Below are 17,041 nucleotides of genomic sequence, written 5' to 3'. Positions count from 1 at the left end.
CCCGCCCGGCCGCCCGCAGCGCCCCGCCGCCCGTCGGGGCATCCTCGCCCGGCCCCGCCGCCCCGGCCCGCCCCGCCCGCCGGCGAGGGAGCCGCCGCGGGCGCTGCCGTCCCGGGGCTTTTTTGGACCCCGCAGGGCTGCGGGAGAACGAGGGGCCGCAGCGGAAAGCCCGGGGAGCGCCCCCGCGGGACCCTCCTCGCCCTGCCCGGCCGCGGGGAGGGGAGAGGGGGTGCAGCCGGGCCGGGCCGGGCGGGCCCCTCTCCTGCCGCTCGGAGCAGGCGCCGCAGGGCTGAGGGCAGAAGACCGGCCCCTCTGCCACCTCCGTCCACGCTCTTCGGGCGCCGCGTAAGTGGTGTTGAAGGAGACCCCCGGCAGGGGCCGAGCTGCGGGGCTGCGGCAGCAACGGGGGCAACGCACCGGCCCCGGCAGGCAAGGCCGGGGGCAACCAGCGCGCCGGGAAGGCGGGAGTCCTGCCTCGAACACGGCCCTGGCGGCTGTTTCCACATGCAAGGAACGGCTTTGAATGTCCAGAAGATGCTGTAGGACACCTACGTCTTCGAAAATGAGAAGAAAAGTTTTAAATTCTTTAAAACAAAATTGGCCGTGACAACTACTTGCAGTGGTAACAGTGCTGTTGCACAGAGACCGAGAAGTGAGTTTTATAACCTCCTCCCAACTTCTGAAAGAAAAACCACCCCTGCTAACTCTGTTGTGAAGCTGCTGTTGCACTTACTGCAGAAATTTTCCTCTGCCTTCCTCACTGTTCTATTCAACTCAACTTCAAATTGAAACGCAAAAGAATATCCAGAGCACAATATATTAGGTCTATTAGGTGTTTTACTTAATAGCAGCAGCAGTTATTATGGGGAAGCAGCTCTCATCTGAAAGACAAGAGTAACTCTTTACCCGAAGGAAGAGAGTCCCTCTTATTTATGCTAATAGTCATGGTTCAATTGCTCTATGCCTCTCCCAGAATGACTCAGATAAATTACACTGGCAAACAGACATTTACTCTTCCACCACAAAGCTAGAAACTTGAAAAGATGTTTTGCCTCCCCAGAGCCTGGAGGAAAATACAGCCGTTAAATTACAACTGTCAGAAAAGGCATGTAAGATAAATCATGCTTGAGGTTGACATATGCATCCCCTGCAACTGCCCGACATACCCTAGATATTTCAAGCTTTCCCCCTTATTTAGCTAATTTATAAAAAATACGAAATATAGAAATGCATTCATTAGGCATTTTCCTCTAGGAAATAATTCTCGCGTCATTTTAAGCAAGAGGAACATATTAAAGGAACATGTTTTAATTAAAGGACAGAATGACTCAGGGTTTCAGCAGTCAGTACAGGCTTTCATGTTTGGGTTATTGGTTAACCCACTGGGAGGGCTCTAACTCAGATGTGACATCCAACAAATTATTTGTTACAGGCTGTGTAAAATACCTGGGCAATTTCAGTTCCATTGCAAATATCTGGGTATTTGTATTACAAAAGGCATCATTCAAATCAGATGACCCCACACATTTATAGCCCTCTTGAGACCTCAGCAGAGACTGAAATACAGCTTCAGTCTTCCCAGGCAAATGAAGCCAGATCAGCCGGATTTGTGCTGAAGGCTGTCTAAAACCTCAGAGATGATAGGTTAACGTGGCTCAGCTGCACAGGTTGTAGCCTGCTTACAAAGGCTGAAACACAGAGGTAAATTCAGGTTGGTCCAGCCAACTCTGCCAGAAGTTTGCTGGTGTTTAGTGAGGTGATTTACGCCAGGGTTATGCTCTAACCCCACTGACAGAACAAGAACTATTTTCTTAGTACCTCCCCAACTGCCAGGTCCATCCAGTGTTAAGGAAGCTTGTACTTCTATGAGATACACTACACAAATCCAGGGTATATATCTATATATATATATATATAGCTCCTTTAAGAACTTGACTCTGGAATTGCCTACAGTCAGAATAAGGAGAAAGGAAGACACAATGTTACTCACACGCCATTTCAGAAGCAGCCAGAACACAGGCCTCAGTCAGTGCCAGCCCCAGGGCTGTGCACACCAGGACACCAAACTGATACCTTACGAGCTGCTTGACCTGGGTAAACTGGTTAAAAAATATGTTTTTGCAACACGGACACAAGCATAGAGGCAGACACTTTTCTTCACAGGGATCCTGAATCAGTATATGATATTTTAGGGTCTGGTATCAAGAAAATAAAAAAAAATTCTGCCGTGACAACCAAAGCTCCTGTAGAACTCCCTATCAGAACTTAATGTGGTGGGGATTTCAGAAACCTGGCTAGTCACAGGGCAATTTTCTTGCAGGAAAATGCTTTGTTCTTGTCAGAAAAGAAGGTGCTGGGGTATTCCCAAAGCCTGCATACTAATAGATTGGTGGCTTTTGACACAACCACAAGACCTTACTGTCTTAGTGCTAGTGCTGCTGAACAACACATGATTGCATCCGAGGAGTGTCTGAACATTATCCATCTTGAAAAGATACAGAAAATCTCTGCAAGACAGATAAGTGAAAACTTTTTCTCCAATACATTAATCTTCTGCACTTTCAAAAAACCTTTCTCTATATAAGCAAAAAGTACTTCTATTCATCCTGACACAACTTAGGCCACAAACCAGAGCTATTCCTCCCTGATGTTCTAGGTCAATACGAGAACCTTGAAAGAGTACCAACAGGTTTGCTCACCAAGAAAATACCAGGAGTGGCCTGCAGAATACCCCAAAGTTCTCATGACTGGAAGAAATGTAAAAAAGTCAGATTCTGATTTCTGCTGCAATCCAGAACAAATATTCCATATTTTGAATCATTTTTCAAGATTTACATGCATTGTAGCATGCTCTTATCTGTGCCTTTAAGTAACTAATACTTTTCAAAATCTGTAAGGGAAAAACCAAACTAATCTGTTGCAATGGGTTAAAAATGACACCTTAAATTAAGTACACGCGGGCAGAAGAAACTTATAAATTATAACATTGTGAGATAGCTCAACCCATACTGTGAGAATATGCCAGAAAGTTCTGAGAAAGCAGAGAAATTGCTGAAAGTAAGCCTTTCTGTACCTGTAAGAAAGCAACAAAGAGTAAACTAAATTATTTTATTATTTTGTTAACATAACAGCAAACAAAAATCATTGATACTGATTTTTTTATTGATTGATATTCGTTAGGTACTGAGTTTAGATTTATTGTTCAGTTTAAAATGAATTAATGTTTCAGTTGTATCACTTTTCCAGTACAGAACACAATCTGGTTTTAAATTATCCTTTCCACTGTGTATAGGTTAGTTGAATCAATTTTCTGTTGTTATTCACAGTGTTCAAAAACTCTGTATCTTCCTTCCCTCAGAATCAAAAACCTGGTTTGGAGAAAAAAAAAAATGATGAGAACACTGCAGAGACTAAAGCATGCATATTTGTTTAGTATTAGCATTTTATAATTTAGGTGGTCTAGTTTTAAGTTCTCAATATTGATTAATTAATATTAATTAAATGGCCTTTTTTGTTTTAAAAGGCTATTGTAAAAAAAGGTTGCTATATTCATTTTTGTGAGAGTTTGTACTTTATTTTTAGATCACTAAGTTGAACATAACAGTAGGAAAAGCTTAAGTCCAAGTGGACAGAACTGAAGTAGTTTAGAAAGTGACATGCAATAGTTTACTGGATAGCATTGCACTCAAAACCATAACACACTTTAATATATCTAATAATGATCTATGTTTTTTTCATATGTATTAAAATACAGCAGAAGTTCTAAAGTAATGAAACTGTATAACGCAGCATTAGAAAACTTTTTGAAGGTTATTTTGTTCTTTTCCAGTGATATGGATCAGTCATCTGAAGTCCTGCTGTATGTTTTCTTCTAGGGTAAACTACAGACATTAATGGACATGATAACTGAACTTATGCTATTCTGAAGAAATAGAAGTCTAGATGGAAAATCCACAATTATTTGGTAGATTACAGATAATACTTACCCGTAATACTAGGGGGCAAAGCAGTAAAATAACAATTTCCTGAAAAAAAACAAAACCAAACCACCTGTGATAATTCTTCAGATTAATCAAAGGTACTTATATTTGGCTTATAAGGCATTCATGATAATCATGTAAAATAAAATCTCACAAACCATGTGATATAAAATAGCTGGTTGCTGTTTCATTAACATAGAGTCCATTAAATATGTCTTTTTTCAACATTAGGGAAGTGAACTTATACCACAGTATATGTATGACCTTGTCAGCTGTGTTTTGGATTAATCTTCCACCACCTTTATATCGCACCCAAAGCAAGTGATTTACTGTAAATTCATCTTGGCAACATTATACTTATGGATATTCAATGGGATGAATCCAGGTCATGAAGAACCACTAGGAAAGAATGAATTAATAGAAAAAAAGAAAAACTAAACAGAACAAAACAACCAAACAATCTCTGCTCTCCTTGTTACCAGGAAACCATGAAAGTAATTGTACACTCTTCCTCCAAATTTCACAGCCAAGTTATGAACTTAGCACTAGTTTGTTATAGTGGAATTTGTCCCCATTTTCAAAAACATGGGGTTGTCAGCTTTCCTGTCAGAACATTTCAGCACTGCTATTTTAAAAAGTTGGTGTTAACCACAGTGTAAAAAGAAGAGTTAATATTATGCAGTCCGATTGGTTTAGTGGATTTGTAAGCTTACTAGTGTTACAGTTTCTTTATTACACACGCTAGTCAGAAAAATGTCTTCAAAGTTATGTTGGGGGTCAGGTGCAGTAGAAACGCTTCTGCATCCTGATTAAAAAAAAAATCCTAAAGTACACACTTCCAGGGAACATTCATGGGTTAAAAAACAATTCCCATTATTTCCCAATTAAATATTCTTAGGTGCCTTCATCTCCAGTAAAATAAACGATGAAATTCAGAAACTGGCAAGAAAAAGGGGAGAGAGCGCCACTCAAGAGTCAGACAGGAAGCTACCTGACTGAACAGAAAATGGCCTCACCCTTTCCACTGGCTTTCAGTTTATTTTTTTCCTTGCTTTATTAGTTTTAAGAGAGTTCCCTTCTATTAGGAGTCACAGTGCTCCTGAAAAGGCAACTGATTGCACTTAGGTAGGTAACACTGATAAATTGTATCTTACTTTAAACAATGGTTTATCTCAAGTAGAAAGGAGTGCCCCAATCAGTCACTACCATAAATGACCTACATAATCTAGATGAAAAAGTGCCTTCATTTTCAGGTGTATTCCCTGTTCCTACTGGCAAGATGACGGTTTACACTGATAAAAGGGATGCATTGCTGTATCTTAAAAATGGTAATTGCAGAATGGTGAAAAAGTTTTCTCTCTAGAGAAACCTTGTCTTACAGAAATATGGACAAGAGGAGGAATTTCAGCCCTGGAAATAATTCATTTGAGGGATGAATTCTGAGTTTAAAAAAAAAAAAAAATAATCTTAAAACATGAGTACCTCCAGGCTCAGTGATCAAAGAAAAAAATTTTAAAATGGAGTTAAACTTCCTGGTCTTGTATGTTCCGCACATTTATATCCTTTTGGTCCTCTAAGTTCTGCTTGCATTACAGAATATCACTCCTCACTGCTACCCCTAAAATCTCACTACTGTTCACTTTTTAATTTCTTATTTGTTGTCTTATTTCTTTATACTGTGATCATAGTTGTCGGTACTTCAGAAATGTTCATTTAGATGAGGTGATGTGGACTTATTTTTTAGCAGCTTTTGCTTAAAAAGAAAACTATCTACTGCACCTGTAATGTCAATTTAATTGTAGAGAGGAGCATAAAATGTGAATCCACTGAGTCTATTTTTCTCTCTGCAACCTTATCAAAAGTAAGAGAATTTGCTCAATGACACAAAATTAAGTAACATACTATAAAACTTGTGAAGGCCACATTCAAAGGAAGAGGCTCCAGTGATATATCCCAAGTACACAGGAGATAACAGGGTTCCAGTCTCTTTGGGCAATTACAGCTTCTAACAGAAAACAGTGGCTGTTAGTGATAGCACAGTGTGCAAAACTGCACACCACACCTCGGAGAAAGGTAGCATGAGTTAGCTGAGTCCTGGCACTTAAAAAGCTTATATTGCCTCAAATTACACTCAACTTTGTACATAATTAAACTCTTCTGTAGTTCTAAAGCCACTACCTGCTAGCAAAGGAATTGTTAGGAAAGATTAAAAAAAAAACCCAAACCAAACACCAAAACCCCAGAAAAAAGTTCTGAACCAACAATAATTAAAAGTCTGAAGGTAGTTAGAAAAGTAAGTATCAGAATAAAACTGTAACTTGCCACAACTGCTCCTTAAGAAGAATGCTTTTTAATAACACTATTTCTATCTGATTATTCTTTTCATTACTCATTGTACTGCTTAGATACTATGATCTACATCAGAGAAAATGGTAGCTTGACTTCCTAGCAAAAGCAGACGCAGGCACAAAAAACATTGTAAAACTCTTTGACAGTGGAAATGATGAAATATATCAATGAATTAGTAAGCCATCCTCACTGTAGCCTAAAGTCATCTATGTAGGGGATTAACAAAAAAATCTGGTTTAGTTCTGTTTAACTAAACAGAACAGGGAGGTATTCAGTCAGAAATAAGTGCAGAAAAAACCAGAGCTGCTCAGACCAACATAAAACTTCTAGCCACATAGCTAGCCCTAACTGATATTGTTCTGATAATACTGAAGCTAGAATTTGCTATCATACATAAAGATTCGGTTCACTTCGTATGCATCAATTTGTGTTGGAAATACTATGTTGATGTGATGTCTGTTTCTTTAAAGAGAAGTAGAGGTGAAATTCCAACTTCTCTTTTATAGTTTCTGAGAAAGACTTTACTGCCAAAAAAGCCACAACAAGTGAATACTAGTCACATTGTTCACTTCTAGTCCTTGTTCTATGAATTCAGATACACTGTGAAGCAAGGTGTCCCTCCACAGCACAGTAACAGGTTTTTTTCATATTGATAAAGTACTGTTCTATAAAGTGACTTTTCAAAAGCAGGATTAGCTGATGAGCACTGGTAGAAAGGTTTATTTCTGGGAAATCTTTCCAATTTTCACTTAAGTCATTGCCATAATTTTCTGCAAAAGCTAAAACAAAGCCTAAAAATTACCTTAAGCTTATAAATAAACTTTATCTTGTGGAACTTCTGAACACCTCATCACAAGTAAGCCAGGTACATAGCTGTTCTTAGACACCTAAAGTGGCACTCCCATGTACCAAAGCACACCGCACTTGAAACTCTAGAAAATAACTTTGCTGTGGGGATTGTGTACTTTTTTTTGAACCGTACATTGTACAGGTATGAGTGAGCACAGCATTTAATAAAATATCTTGTATTTTAAAATAATAATAGATTAATGATTCCTGAGGCAAATCTATAGACAAATTTTCGCAGAAATGTTTACCAGGAAAAAACAGACATTCTGAGGAGCTGTTATCAAAAAGGTAAGTTTGTCTGTATTTTAGTCAAGCTGTATAGAAGCTCTACTCTGAGGACAAACAATGCAGGCTAGAATATAAGATTACTGTAAGTCACTTCTTGATAAAAACTAAGGAGCTTTGTTTCACGATATGACTAAAGTAGAACAGCACTGGGAAAACTGCCTCAGGAAGTCCACACACAATATAAATCACAGTCAGACTTTCCATACCTTTCTAGACACAGGAACTCCTAAAATATCAAACCAATGTGACTAGAAGTGGAATACTCAGTCGATAAAAGACTCTGCAGACTCATTTCTCAAAACACATCTGTAAACTACATATATCTATAGCTAGCTAGCTCTTCATATACATACATATTTTATAAAAAAATCTGAGGAACAGTATAGTCTTAATGAGATTTCCTGGACAAATCCAAAATGAAAGCTAACATAATTCTTACTAAAAGCTACACAAAACTTACCAGAATTTGCAGTAAGAGAAGAAGATCAGTAGTAACAAAGATGCGTCTTTGGCTTTTAGAGCTTGCTGCTCAACTCTTAGCCATGCAGATAGTTCATCTGTATGTGGACTTCTCTGGAAAGATTTCTACTTTGTTATAACTACAGGCTAGTAAATAATATGCATAGAACTCTCTGGGTTAATGCCATTATTATGCAATAATATGCACAAAACTTTTTTTGGTGACACTGAGATATTGCTTATTACAGTGAGATTGTATTTTTGATGGAGATTTGCAGTATATTGTACAGTATAAGTACTGTAATAATAAGAAAAATAAAACATACTTTTTTCACGCAGCTTTTTCTTCTTCATAAATTGCGTCCCTCTAAAAAAGTACTTGAAAAATTATTTCATACTTAACACCTGTCTTGTACACTAGTAGGTAACATTTTTTCTTACATTTTTAAAGAAGGGGTATCTCCTCATGCTCTTTGACTAAGTGGCCTGATATGGGGTCAATGGTGTAAATAGGAGGCTTTGCATGGGCTTCAATGATCAGGATTTGAGACAGAAATTTAAGAAGACCTTTGTACAGAAGTGCTACTCCCAAAAATATACCTCTTTTTTCCATTATCGGCATTAAAGATTTCAAATCCGTTATCATTAATCCTGCAATAATATTCTCATTGTAACTTTCCCTGAATTTAAGCTCATGGTGTGACTCATTGATGACTGACAGAGGAAAAAGCTCAAACCTTCGTTCACACAATAAGGCTTGGGTCCCAGGAAACATGTCTCCCATCATGCATTCCATTCAGAATTTCAACATCATCTTCTGCTATTGTAAAATCAAACACCTGTGGGAATGTATATATAGTTAACATCATGAACATAGAATCAGGAGTGTTTCTGTTATTTAAACTGATCAACATTCATTTAAATGGGAGGCAGAATTTTTCTATATGTTTTCTTCTAATAATTCTTCTTGTATTTTGTCATAGACAAATATTTCATTAAACTGACAGGCTCCACTGGGTCTTTTGCTCCTTTTGTGACTCATTTTTATTTGTACACTCAGTTTTGTAGCACTCTGGCCTCAGGCAAGGGTCCAAGACAATGGTAGTATCAAAGCTGGTTTTGACAGCACTCTATATGGTCACCACCAGAGGTATATACCCTGTATATATATTTATGTATATACCCTGTATATATGTATACCCTGACAGCAATCCCTCTGGAAACCTGAGCTCAGTATTTCACTTCTATCCCAATGTTCAGTTTTGAGTGTTACAGTTCTTTTCCTCAGAACTTTAGTTAAAGAGAATTATTAGAACCTATCAGGACATTCACAAAGCTAGCAAACCAAAGGCTCTATCTATCTTTTCTATGTGCACTTAGATAAAACACTCATGGATCAACTAATACAGAAGCAGACACAGTGCTATAGTGCCTTAGTACTAACTCAAACTTGAAAGCAGTCACCTCTCTTCATGCATAGGCTCTTACAGCCGCCAACTTCTGTTGTGAGACTTGCAACAAGAATGATGGTGTCAGTGTTTTCTTAGCAGGTGTCTTATTCAGACATTATCACTTCAGAAATGAAGTTGCTTTAAGTTGGTCTGTTGTCTTTGTCAGAGCTCCGCCATACTCAGTAAAAAGATCCTGTGGAGCCTGAACTGCTGCCAAATGAGCAACTCCCATCCTGCATTATCCAGCAATTACTGTCTGCTGAAATGACCCTTGTAGTCAAACCACAGTGCTCAAGTTTTTTAAACCTAAACCAGGGACCAGTCACAGAACTAGAAATACTACAAGTTATGTTATGCTATATTATATTATATAGTGAGGGCTTAATGAGGTTCATGCTTTTACCAGCTTGACTAGAAGTGGTAGGGACTCAGGCCAACACACTGGCACAGGGGAAAGAAAAAAAGAAAATAAAAGGGATATGCAGTAACATTTGATAAATGTGCCAGTTTTCCCCTCTTTCCATTTTAAGTGTTCAAAGTTTTGCTGCAATGCATTCCTTCAGTTGTACAAAATTGTTAGGGCCATAAACTCTTTAAAAAATATAATTAATCTGGATTTAAAATATTATTAGGGAAAATAAAATAGAAAGAATAAGGAAGGATTTTTAACCTGGTTTTATTCTCTGATCTGGTTCACAATACAGTACCACAAACAGCTGTGCTTGTACCAAGGAAGGCAGTGGGCATGTCAGAACAAACAGTCAAGGCAGGAGCTATATAAAGAGGCATAGCCACCAGGAGAAATCCTCATTACATGTATATTGATTTACACCTACACACACATGCACACACAGTGATTTAATTAACAGACAGACGTTTCCTATCTTCTTGCAAATTTTCTTCTTGATTTGCCAAACAGTTCATACCCCTATGATATTTTTGGATGTAACAATCAGGTGGTTGTGGTTTCCCCTCCCCCAAAGCAAACACACTTTCAGATTAGAAAAAATGGAGAGAAAAATGAAGTAAAGAATTAAAAACATTTGGTATGAAAAGGAAATTTTAAAAGGGTGGAGGGAATCATGCTGCCAATCTTCATTCATTTCCCCACTTTTCTTTGTCCATCCTCTTCCTGCTGGGACCTTCTCTGCAAGTCGAGTGGAGTGAAGAAGGTAGGGGAACAGTCAGCTCTGGCAGGACTGTGATTTCCTTAGAAGGTCCCTATCTGGGACATCCCAAGAGATTTACAGCTTTCATACAGTGTTGACCTACATGCCTATCGCAGAAAGGACCAAATCATAACTGGATTAGGATGTTCTACTATCAGCCAAGTAATAAATACAAATATTAATAATAAAAATCAACTATGAAAGGTCTTTTCTATGGATATGTTTTTGTATTCAGCAACTAGCTCTCCAGTTGATTTTTAAGATTTGCGAATTATGGTTTTCTGCTATATTGTATGCAATGTAAATATGTGATTTTATGGTACTGTAATTTGCCAATTTTAACTGAGTTGCCCCAATATAAAACTGGTATAGGAAAATAGGCAGGCAAACCAAAGTATTAAAAACAATAATTCACATGTTAGTCAGACTTCAGTGCATAATCAAATCTTACCTTGCAGTTTTCCTGTATCCTTTCTGCTTTTGTGGACTTTGGAATAGTGACAATCCCATTCTGAAAAACATAATGTTTCTCATCATTAAAATTTACATTGTTTCAAACAAGATAACCTCTCTTCAAAACATTTCAAGACATTCCTCGTGCCTTCTGAGGTTTCAATTTCATTTTTCAGAGGACACTGACATTTCTGTATGCTATTTTTAATTGCTCTTATACAGATGGCATTAAATTCCAACACAGATTATGTGATTTATGTCAATGTAATACACTATTTCACTGCTTACTATTTTGTGTTGAGTGACAGAAATGGAATGATGCCCCATACTGCCTGTATCATTTAGTCTGAAAACATCTGGTATTGGTGGTTCTTTTTATTCTCTACAGTCAGATTGTTTGCATATTTAAAATACTGCAATCCTTTGTGTACTACATTCCAAATTTCCTGTACAGCACAGTTAGTTCACACAGTATCAACATACTGACAGCAAAATATACTTTCTGTATAAATTCTGGTTTGATGCACAAACCCTGAATTCTCTGCATCTTTTTCCTGAGAGAGAAGACACGTTTATTACCACCCTCCATTACCTGTATACTCCAGCGTATGCAAATCTGTGCCGGGGTTCTGCCGTATTTCTTTGCCAGCTGAGTGATACTAGGATGAGTGAGTGCTTCACCTTTGGCTAAAGGACAGTAGCCTTCAAAAACAATATCTCTGCTCCTACAATAATCGACCAGCTCCTGAGGTCTTTGGAAAGGGTGGTATTCAACCTTAGATAAATACAAGTAAACTTTTAGTAAAAACCTTGAGAGTACATTTAGTAGAAAACATAATTGATAAATGAAAATATTTTTTCTCTTGTTTTAAAAATACAACATGAGTGAATTCACTGCTTCTGGGAGACGGATGTAAGTTACCAGTTTTAGGAGACATGCAAAGGATAAATCCATAAGCATTTTGCTATTAATTGGCACAATAGTTTATCGCTACTATTTTATGTTTCCCCCAGAAGTAAGGTGCATGGAGCAGTTGTCTGCCCTACCTGCAGTTGGACTTGCACTCTTGTTCTGCTCTGTGTTTGAGAAATATATGTAAATGCATAGTGGAAGTCAGCATCAGGTCATTTTTACCGACAATTTGAGACTACCTTCTCTTTCCCAAATCTACTTCTTTTCCTGTTTCTTTACTAATGATCTTTAAGTTGCACAGGCCAGGGCAAGGGGGATGGGCAGGAACTGGGTTTGTAAGAGACCAACCAGAACAATTTGCTTAGGATGAGGGCCTGACCTTGGAAGCAAAGCCTGTTGGCATGGATTGCACATGGAAAATCCTGTATTCTGTGTGTGGTGTCACCAATAGCTTACGCAGGGAAGTAATCACACTGTGGAATGAAGTGTGAAGGAGATCCTTTGTAGGAAGGAAGATCGCAAATTGCCAAGAAGCAGTTAAAAGAGGAAAAGTAACAAGCTACAAAGACATAGCTCTTGGAAGCAAAAGCAATCAGAAATTATTGGAAAGTAAGGATCTCAGAAGAGCCACATATCCTGGCATGTAGCAAAAGCCAAAAGTATTTCTGTAACATTCCTTAATATGTTATTTAAATAAATATTTCACAGTTTATACATTGTAAGAAGCATACCTTCCTCTGCATTCAGATGAAAATGGGTAGTGTTTTCTTTTATAAAATACATAATCATGTGATATATTTTTGTGACTGGTCGTCACTGTTGTTCCAGTGATCTAACTCTTGCGCATTTTGAAGAAAAATACTCTTCTGAACAATTACCTCAACACATGGAATCTGGAAAGTTTCTTCTGCCACAAAGAGGACAAATGAACATTTCCTGTTTCTCATCTTTAGTACATGTTGTCTTTTCAGACAACAATAGCTGGGAACAATAGGCTGGCAGTCATTCAATATGGGCTAAGAAAAAACTGTGCCACTCGAAGGCTGGGCTGAGTCAGCCTAAAGCTGCTATGATCTAAATTACTAGGCAGGCTCGGGAACAAGGTTCAAGCAGCAGACATCCATGTCTTCAACCTTTGATGTTTCTTGACCTTTGAGTAGTCTTTGTATTTCATGTTTATATGTGTAAGACCAGTGTTTAGGTCATACAGTTATTCACTTGTTTGCATCTGAGCTGACTAGAAAATATTCTCATTGTTTTTACGCAAAACTGTAAGGAGAAAAAAGAGCAAGCAGGGTGTATTACTTGATTATTACAATACTACTAAGCAATTTTAGGAGACTTTCTTTACACCGAGTGTAACAAATAACATAGGCTAGAAAATATTAAATACAGAATGATGTATTTAAGATCAAATGCTGAAACCCTATGGCATCAGGTGGCTTATTCAGCATTTACTACTAATATAACTGCAGGCAGAATTTACCTGCTGGTCTAACAAGATTTCTAGGCAGCGCAGTTACAGGTTACTCCAGAAATTTTTAAAGCATGACCAGCATGCTCAGATGTCACTTGCCTGCTTCACAAGCAGAATGCACAGCAACAACTGCTTCCCACCTGGGAAGATTATACTTTCTGCCTTTCACTGAATCAAGAGCCTCCCAAATTTTGTGAACTGAATGTTGGCACATGCAGCTGTGTGTTAGTAGCAGCAGGTATTTTTCTTCTTACATATATTGCTAAAATAATCAAATGCATAAAATAAGCACTTTTGAATTTATTTTTCATGTGAAAACTCTGGAAGGTTCTAGCAGTATCTGAATGCAAGGGACTAGCATCCTTAACTAGGAAAAGCATAGGGTGAGTGGCCAGCATGTGCTTCCCCTCAAAATATTTCCTACTTCCTGGCTTGCCCCACCCTTGCTATTTCAGTCACTAAACTTTTCTCTGGCAAGGGCTGTCCATCAGATGGTGGTTGAGGAAGATCTTGATCTTTTCTGGCACCCCACCCCAAATGATCTGTGTGTACAAACTGACATTTGTTTAATAAAACAGTTTGTAGTTCACATTACAGAACTCTTCACAGCTGTTACCTGGACAGCCACAAGGGAACTCAAGTAAGCACTGTTTTTTCACAACAGTCATAGCACAATGGGAAAAAGTTGAGCCTAATCACAATTCTGATACACACACCTAGAGAGTCATACCTTGGATGATGGTATACAAAAGCCTTACTTTTTCCAACCTGCTGTGGGTTCTTTTCACCTGGTAAAGTTTCCCTGCAACTGGTTTTCAGTTAGTTTCTCAATGGGAATGCACAATCTTACAATTATTTCTCTATATAAAACTGAAATACAAGCCTAGAAATGTTTTCTCTATAGAGTACAATTCGGATGAGTTTATGTACGAAAGTGTTGTTTCTTAATGCCTCTAAATACTAAAGTATGTTTCTACCTTGTACAAATCTACGTAACAGAACATATTAACATATTCACAATATTACTAAATCTCTCTGAGGCAATTACACAGTAATTTGTACTTTTATAAAAGTAGAAAAAATATTGATGAACATTCCTACATGAAATTCAGAGGAACTGTTATATCTGGGTTCAATGAAACACTTTATTAAATGAAACATATATTAAATTCTTATAAAATGTAATTTTTTTGCCCTTAATGAGTGACATATATAAGAGCCTTCAAAGACTTAAGCATAAATCCAAACTCACTACTGCCAAGTCTTTACAAACTCTTGAATACAAACCTGTAACTTCTAGGGTGTAGGTTTCATTCTACATGATGCTAGAATAAAAATATTTATCATCATTTTACAGTGTTTAACAGTATTTTTAATGGGAGATTGTAATTTTAAAAAGTGCTTGCTTACTATTAAATAACATATAACAATATGTTAACAATAACATCTTCTTGAAAAGACAGGCCTTTCTTACTTCTTTAAAAGCCATGATGGTTATGTTTGTTTTTTTTTTCCAGGACCCAAGAAGAGAGGAAGTATTTACAACTTCGTTTGTAAAATAGAAGCACTTGTTACTACCTGGCTTGCAAAGACTATAAAAATCTAATAAAGAACCTCCTTTCTCCTGCCTTCCTACTTCCTCCTCTTCACAAAAAAACCCAACTTTCAGTTTTAACATCATAAAAACTTAGAATTGTAAGAACACCCTAAATTATTTATGCAAATTTAACATAGCTAAGAGGGAAGTGATTTTCCCTCACTTGTTTCTTAAATATTTAGACTTTGTATACAATGATTGTTTGCAAATGTTTTGTATTTAGAAATAAGTTAATTGAAAGAGTATGCTATTTGATACATAAGTATAGCAAACATCTTTTGTATTATAAATTCTGGACAGTGAAATAAGAATTCTGTACAGCACTTCCATTCCCAATTTAAAGAATTCATTTGTTAATTGATAAAGCCTAAGTAATCTCACCATCAGACTCAGCAACTCTCCAACACTAAGCAAGAAACAGAATAAATACTCTTTTGAGTATAACCCGAACCATGGTTTATAAGATTCTTGCAACTCTAAAAAGTGTAAATGAATGCTATAACAAAACTGTTCAAAGTGGAGCAGTTTGCAGTTCACCATCAACATTACTGACACAGTAGGACTGGTAACATTTCGAAACACACACACACAAAAAAAGAGGAATTTTCTAAACAAATCCAAGATTATTTTTTTTTTTCCTTGCAGTGATTTAGTAGAACACTGAAAGGATATTCTCATTTAACAGACATTAACAACTTATGCCAAACTTAAGTAAGACTGAAGATATGTATTTCTTATTCAATTTCACAGTTGAACCTTAGCAAACTCACCCATTCTTAAACAGTCATCAACCTGCCCGTCTTAAGACATATTTCAGTGGCTTAGTTTTAATAATTTAATTCAAGTATTTTATATGGGTTTACGTAAATTGAACATTACTCATAGTTGTCCTTTAGTAACCTTTAGTCTAGTGGACAGCAAAAATCAGAGATGTTAGATCATGACATTCACTTCTAAGCAATCTTTTTATGGCTGTTTAATGACATTAAACCACAAACAGCTGCCAGAAATCCTCACACCTGTACAGAGGGGAAAAGTATGTGCCTCCACTTCATCCATGTTAGCATAAGCACACTTTCACTGTCAGGAGGTGGTAGGAATGGGAGCGTGAACTTCCGGCACAGCTGTGGGCTGAAAAATGCAACAAGGGAAGAGTTGTCATTGTCCTGGAAGTCTGCTGATGTGTAGGTGGCCATTTTTTATCTGCCTAGGGCAGCAAAAAAATGTTGCCAGGGCTCTCACAGCACCTTCCTAAATGAGAAGTTCACTGAATTTAATGTGATCTTGAAATACAAATATGAAATAAGGCAGGGGAGCAAGGGAAACAGCACCCTTGCATGGATATGTTATCACCTGAGGCTTTCAACGTTGCTTAGACGAATTGTATGTAGTACTTGAGCACAGACTCTCCAAAACCTTGTTCACTCTGAAGATGTTAAATGTTCAGTGCACCTTGAATTTTATTTCTAAGTTAGTTTATCATCAAAAACTGGTATGTGGACCATTTGTTTGTGCCTTAGAACCGGCCACAAACAAGCAGCCTGAGAAAAACTGGGGAAAGGAGGAAGGACTTTGCCCCCACCTTCCCACCCCCACATCAGGTCATGTTTCTGAATGGTTTTCAATATATATATAGAAATGGAAGAGAAAAAACTGTATGACTAAAGCTAGTTTGGGTGTAGTCTTTCAGGCACAGGGGTGGGGAAGAGATTATTAACCAAAAAAACCAAAGCAAACCCCCAAACCCAGATACTTTAAATATATTTAATCCACTCACCTGATTAACATGTGGAGTAATCACACAGTCTTCCTTTAGTTGCTCAAGATGACTGATAAGAAAGTTGCTTACACCAATTGATCTACATAAACCTAATAAGAAACAGAACAAGAAGTAGTTTTGGGGCAATCCTAATTATTTGGGAGGACTTGAAAAATACCGCTTTCAAGAGACAAAAAGATGGTACACATAATTTCTGTATAGCAAAATACTGCAAAGAAAAACAGAAAACCAGCACCAAAATCTAGTTTGACAGTATTATCTGAAAGCATCATTTGT

At 37.6% G+C, this 17,041-nt stretch overlaps 1 protein-coding gene across 5 annotated transcripts in view; it reads right to left on the bottom strand.

Annotated features, from left to right (window-relative positions):
- Positions 1-3,141: 3,141 nt before the first annotated feature.
- LOC141960726 (putative oxidoreductase ZK1290.5) overlaps positions 3,142-17,041 on the bottom strand; it is a 50,155-nt gene continuing 36,255 nt past the window's right edge. For 2 of the 5 annotated variants that reach the window (XM_074906681.1, XM_074906683.1), the window contains 6 exons: positions 16,763-16,854; positions 11,591-11,773; positions 10,997-11,056; positions 8,663-8,764; positions 3,987-4,025; positions 3,142-3,368 (listed from right to left, as the gene is read on the bottom strand). In XM_074906681.1, coding sequence (XP_074762782.1) covers positions 8,669-8,764; positions 10,997-11,056; positions 11,591-11,773; positions 16,763-16,854 — 431 coding nt within the window. In that variant the 3' untranslated portion in view covers positions 3,142-3,368; positions 3,987-4,025; positions 8,663-8,668. Of the gene's footprint in view, positions 3,369-3,986; positions 4,026-8,251; positions 8,304-8,662; positions 8,765-10,052; positions 10,653-10,996; positions 11,057-11,590; positions 11,774-16,762; positions 16,855-17,041 lie in introns of those variants that run through there. The other 3 variants (XR_012633686.1, XR_012633687.1, XM_074906682.1) reach the window with 3 other exon arrangements.

This window comes from Athene noctua, chromosome 5, assembly GCF_965140245.1.
Source record: "Athene noctua chromosome 5, bAthNoc1.hap1.1, whole genome shotgun sequence".
Lineage (NCBI taxonomy): Eukaryota > Metazoa > Chordata > Aves > Strigiformes > Strigidae > Athene > Athene noctua.
The sequence above is the reverse complement of the archived record's forward strand: the minus strand, read 5'-3'. Positions and strand labels throughout refer to the sequence as shown.